Source organism: Suillus subalutaceus (assembly GCF_016647625.1).
Source record: "Suillus subalutaceus strain FC151 chromosome Unknown DFJ58scaffold_837, whole genome shotgun sequence".
Classification (NCBI taxonomy): Eukaryota; Fungi; Basidiomycota; class Agaricomycetes; order Boletales; family Suillaceae; genus Suillus; species Suillus subalutaceus.
The window spans coordinates 1-5424 of record NW_024541086.1 but is presented as its reverse complement, the minus strand read 5'-3'; the positions used below and the strand labels follow the sequence as shown (position 1 = coordinate 5424).

The 5424-nt window shown below is 44.9% G+C and overlaps 2 protein-coding genes across 2 annotated transcripts; one reads left to right on the top strand and one right to left on the bottom strand.

Annotated features, from left to right (window-relative positions):
- Positions 1 to 261: 261 nt before the first annotated feature.
- On the bottom strand, positions 262 to 1973 carry DFJ58DRAFT_850584 (uncharacterized protein; the record flags this gene model as incomplete). The annotated part of the gene is made up of 7 exons (XM_041393779.1): positions 262 to 309; positions 356 to 480; positions 577 to 709; positions 761 to 916; positions 1110 to 1383; positions 1441 to 1517; positions 1635 to 1973. 7 exons carry the CDS (start codon positions 1971 to 1973, stop codon positions 262 to 264), a joined length of 1152 nt encoding a protein of 383 aa, XP_041234598.1.
- A 710-nt stretch (positions 1974 to 2683) lies between these two features.
- DFJ58DRAFT_850583 (uncharacterized protein) lies at positions 2684 to 5227 on the top strand (the record flags this gene model as incomplete). Its single annotated transcript, XM_041393778.1, has 11 exons — positions 2684 to 2938; positions 3026 to 3169; positions 3207 to 3227; positions 3359 to 3504; positions 3556 to 3685; positions 3736 to 3911; positions 3959 to 4055; positions 4107 to 4148; positions 4500 to 4530; positions 4616 to 4805; positions 4837 to 5227. 11 exons carry the CDS (start codon positions 2684 to 2686, stop codon positions 5225 to 5227), a joined length of 1623 nt encoding a protein of 540 aa, XP_041234597.1.
- Between the last annotated feature and the right edge of the window lie 197 nt (positions 5228 to 5424).

Sequence of the window (5424 nt, the reverse complement as noted above, 5' to 3'; positions counted from 1 at the left end):
GAGAAAGAAAATGAATAGGGGCGTACTTGACTGTAACACATATGTGTGCTTTCAATCATTTTCAACATAAATTCAGACCGGTAAATCTGGTCTGGGTCACGAACATCTGGATTGTTGTAGAGGAAGGCCCACTCGTCGAGAAGATTTGCTGCCAGTGTTTGTTCAAAGTTGATATCATTGTCTTCATCTTCGTCTTTGTTCTCGTCATCTTTAGAAGTAGCTAGAAAGTTTGCGATGAGGGCCATGGCTGTTGATCCAAAATTACTGCGCCAGGAGCAAATGCGCTGATTCACCTTTCATTAGAGATGACTTGTAGTCAGAAATAGCAGTTTGATGGTAGGAATAGAAGACTTACCAAACCAATGATAGGGCCTTTTGGTTGGACATTATGATTCATTCCTGGATAAGCAATGTCAAAAATAGCCTGGAGCACTGGAAGTAGTTTGTCGGCCTCGATGGACCAAAAATTAGGCTGGGCACCTGCCCACAGAAAAACAGTAGGGATAAAAGACCTTTGCCACATGCCGTCCTCCAACATAATTTGGGGAAGATCGGTGTTTCACCATTGGTTTCCACTTTTTGGCTTCATCAACATGTCGGCAAACATCAAATCGGGCTCAGGTGATGCCAGAATGCTTGTGATCTGGGATGCTGGTTCTAACTTGGCCTTCTTGGGTGGGTTTAGGTTCTCGCAGACTGTTATGCTAGTCTGTCGAGCATCTCAGTATAAATAGAATTAGATATGAAGAAAAAAGCCTACCTTCGAAGTGATCCGTGCTAGCTCAGTAGGAATGGGCTCGACCTCGGGAGTCATGAGATCAGAAGTGTCAAGTATCATGGAGTCATCAGCAGGGTCTATCAAGTCAACTGCTTCAATTGGCCTCTTCGTGGAACTAATGGTGTGAGTTGATTGAACCTGTTCTATAGCGAATCGCACTATTTCAGCTTGTTGAGTGAATGGCAATAAATTAAATGGCATTGACAACCAGCAGTCTTTCAGAGGCGTCATCATCTGAAAATTCCATGATCTCATTAGTGATCCCTACAACACTCTAAAAATGCATCAAACGATGTCAGACCTTAATTTGTTGATGTTGTTGAATGCTCACCTGCACCCCCTCCCTTCCTTTTTCATTAGCAATGAGAGACGACAAATGCTCTTTGAATTCTTCATTGTCTTCATTGTTGTCAGCATCAACGTCAATGTCAATGTCAACGTTGACGTCTCCATCTTCGTCTGATGCAGGAATGTCTGAAGTCCTGGATGAGTCAGTCAAGGAAGGAGGTGGATCTTTTGCAAGTGAGACTGTGGTCGCAACTGTTTGGCCTGTTCTTGCTGATGAAATGCCCAGAGAAATGGTGGAAACAGTTGCAGTGGGAATACTGGGAACAGGGGAAGGATTCACAGCTCCCTTCAACTCAGGTTTGAGGTGAGCGCACCAGTTATGAACCTTGCCCAAAAGGCCATATTTCTTATTTCTGAGCCCCCAAGTAAGGTTCATAAAGCGAAGCGTAGACTCTGTGAGCACCAATAGCATGATGGTAAGAAGACAAATTACTGACAGGTTAACATTTCCTTTCTTGTTGCTGTCAGGTGCTCAAACTTGATGGATCTGCCTTGTTGCAGTGCTTACCGCTTCACATGATATGGTAGGGTTGGCCTTCTTTTTCCTCTTCGTCTTTCTGCCCTGATTCTCAAACTCCTCATTTCCAATTGCCTTGCCATTGCCTGCACCTACACCCGTGCTATTAGCTGTGTGGTGACCACCTGCATCTTGAACTACGGCTTGCACTGGATGATTCTTTGAGGTGAGCTCACTAGTTGCCCCTTGCATGCTCTCCTTCATACTCTCCTTCTTCTTCACTGGTCTAGCCTGGGGTTTTACTGGTTTTGCCCTGTTGGCTGTCTCAGTTGCCTGCTGCACCTCCATGGAAGCCTCAATGCCTGCAAGCCAATTAACTCCACGCTGCATGGCAGCTTCCTTGATAGCCTATGCTTCCAGGGCACGCTCCTTGTCCTGTGTGATCTGGGCTTTGGTACATCGTTTCTTTTGACCTTTGAGAAGGACAAGTCCAGGGTGCTGAGTTGCATTTTTAGGGCGTGTATGGCGAGGAGAAGTGGGAGGTGCCATAGCCGATATGAAAAGCAGGAAGTGGCAGAAGGGAGCTGGCAATGGGTAGGCCTCAATAAAATGTAAGAGTTGAACTGCAAAAATTCCAAGTAGTAGTACTAAACGCAAACAAACAACCCTTCATAACCCAGTACTCAATACTTCATGCCACTTTCCAAGTCTGCCTACGCTTCAGCACTACAACAACAGAGTGCAACTACCAGAACTGGTACTACTGGCCATCCTAACAACAAGCTCTCATCTAACTGCAGATTTCTATAGACATCCCAAGCTGGTACCAGCAATTCTACCAACAAGCTCCCTCCCCCAACTCCAAATACCATTAACTCAACCGCCAGAGCTGGTATTGGCCATCTTACCCTGACTCCAAATACCATTAACTCGACAACTCCAAATACCATTAACTCAAGCGCAAGAGCTCCTACTCTGACTCCAATACCATTAACTCAAGTGCTGGAGCTGGTATTAGCTATCCTGACTCCAAATACCATTAACTCAAGCACCAGGAACTGGTACTGGCTATCCTACCAACAAGCTCCCTCCCGCGCATCATGTCCCAGACTGGCCCACAAGTGAGCCACCTGCACCATGAGCCCATTGGTCTTTGTATACCTTGCACGAAGCCAGGGTGCAACTGTTGGTTTAAGAATTGGTTGGGGCACACGCAGCATATGAATGTGAAGCACCCCATGTTCCTACACCAACCTGGATCGGCTCAGCCACGCAGGCCTCATTTGCCAGGTTCTGGGCTGCCTGATACTACCAATTTGGGTGATACTGGTGCTATGGACTTTGGTGATGCTGGTGTGTGATGGAGAATGATGAGTGTCAGTGGCAAGATTTTATATGTCTTTTTTTATTTTATTGTTTGTGGGTTTGACATGCATCTACAGGATGTGATTTCTGAGGATCCTGACACGCATGGTTCAATGTTCGTGCCCGTGATTCTTGGAAGTGATAAAACGACTGTTTCGGTCGCAACAGGACAAAATGACTACTATCCTCTCTACGCATCTATTGGAAACATTCAGAACAATGTACGCCGTGCCCACTGAAATGCTGTTGCTGTTGTAGGGTTTCTCGCAATGCCCAAAAGTACGTGTTTGTCGATTTTGTATCTTATTGTCCTTACATCTTGCAAAGCAACCAAACAGCATGCCGAGACAAAGGGTTTCTGAAAGTTTCACTGCCAGCTATCTCACTCATTGCTCTTGTATATCCTCAAGAGCCTGAAGCCTGGCATGACAACACCTGAGGTTGCGCGTTTTGGGGATGGGCACTATCACCACATCATCTATGGACTCGGGCCTTATATTGCAGACTATGAAGAGCAAGTATTACTTGCATGCATAGTTCAAAGGTGGTGTGCTAAGTGAGTAGATTTCCTCAATCATCTATTGTATTTGTTCTGATACCAAGATAGGTGTCTTTCGCATTGCAAGGCCCTTGATGAGACCACGCTCCTATGCTCAAGACTTCATGTGAATGCGCTCATCGAGGAGTGCGACTTTGATACCTTGTGGGCAGAGTATGGTTTAGTTGCCATCCTCGTGGTATATCCTTTTTTTTGTTTCAATTGTACTTCTAATGGACACATATGCAGCCATTTACAAATGATTTCCCCCGTGCCAACATCCATGAGTTACTCGCACCTGACCTTCTCCATCAAATTATAAAGGGGTCATTTAAGGATCATTTAGTTGAATGGGTCAAGAGATACCTCTTGCAGGAGCACGGAAAGACACAGGCTAACATCATTCTAGATGATATTGACCGACAGTACATTTAATCAACTGCAATCTTCATTTACTCTTGGCTTTTCATAGGATCGCAGTGGTTCCTCCTTTTCCCAGCCTGTGTCGGTTTCCGCAAGGACGCCACTTCAAACAATGGACTGGCGATGATTCAAAGGCCCTCATGAGGGTATTTTATATTTAATTCTTCTCAAAATAATGTAATGCTAAGTGTATCAAGGTGTACCTGCCAGCAATTGAGGGTTATGTCCCTGAAGATGTTGTGTGTGCATTCAGTGCCTTTCTTGAGTTTTGTTATCTCGTCCACTGCAACATACCTACAGAGAAGTCCCTCGAGGAGATCCAAGCTGCACTTGCTTGTTTTCACCAGTATCGCAAAATTTTCAAGACTACTGGAATGATTACGACATGTTCACTTCCACGACAACACTCAATGACTCACTATGTGCATTGTATTCGACTCTTCAGTGCTCCAAACGGCTTGTGCTCTTCGATCATGGAGTCAAAGCACATTAAGGCAGTGAAGGAACCTTGGAGGCGGTCCAGTCGATATAATACGCTAGGTCAGATGCTTCTGACTAACCAGTGTCTGGATAAGCTGGCGGCGTCACAGGTAGATTTCTGCACTCGCAGAATGCTCTCAGGTACCTGTCTAACATCTGTTCTCGCAGCACTCGGTACACGTTCATTTCTACCTTTTTTTCTGCTATTTAATCATGATTTTGCTAGAACTGTCAGCAGATGTACCTGCACAGGCTGAGCTTACCAGTGCAGAAGAGTATAATCTAAACCAACAGGAGTCACCCATTGTGCACCAAACTGTCAGCATACTTGACATTGATGTTATCGCTGACTCCAAAGATATTGACGCACCAACTTCAGTACTCGTACATGTTCAACTAGCCCGAACATCTCATAAGTTTTTTTAAATTTCATTTGTGTGTTCCAAGTCTCAATACACTATGTACAGAAGGGGAAAAGCACACCCAGACCATTCCTGCACTAGCCGATGAACTCGCCATCCCACACTTACCTGACCTTGTTCGAGATTTCCTTGTTGAGCAACTGTATCCAGAAACGCACCTTGCGGAGATCTTTGAAAACATCATGGACTGCCCTTGTTATGAAGGAAGGATCTGGGTGTTCAATTCCGCAGTGTCGACATTCTTTGCACCAAGCGATTTGAGTGGCATGGGTGTAGGGATGGACGGGGGTAAACCCATGTATTGGAGGTCCTACCCACACCCCTACCCACAAGGGGTACATACCCTCCATGAGGGGTATGGTACCCCTGAGGGTTATACCCTTGGTACCCTTGATAATATTCTTCCTCTTTGTTGAATATAAAAGTTGACATTCTAATAAATATTGTACTAAGTTACAGACTGCAGTGGACTCAAGCTCAAGTGTTACCCCTCACCAATTGGTTATCCTTTATATGAATAACAAGCTCTGCATAGCTTCATATTAATGCTCCTTCTAATTCTACTGAGCCTAAGGATGTACTAAGATAATCAATCCTTTCATGACCATGAATA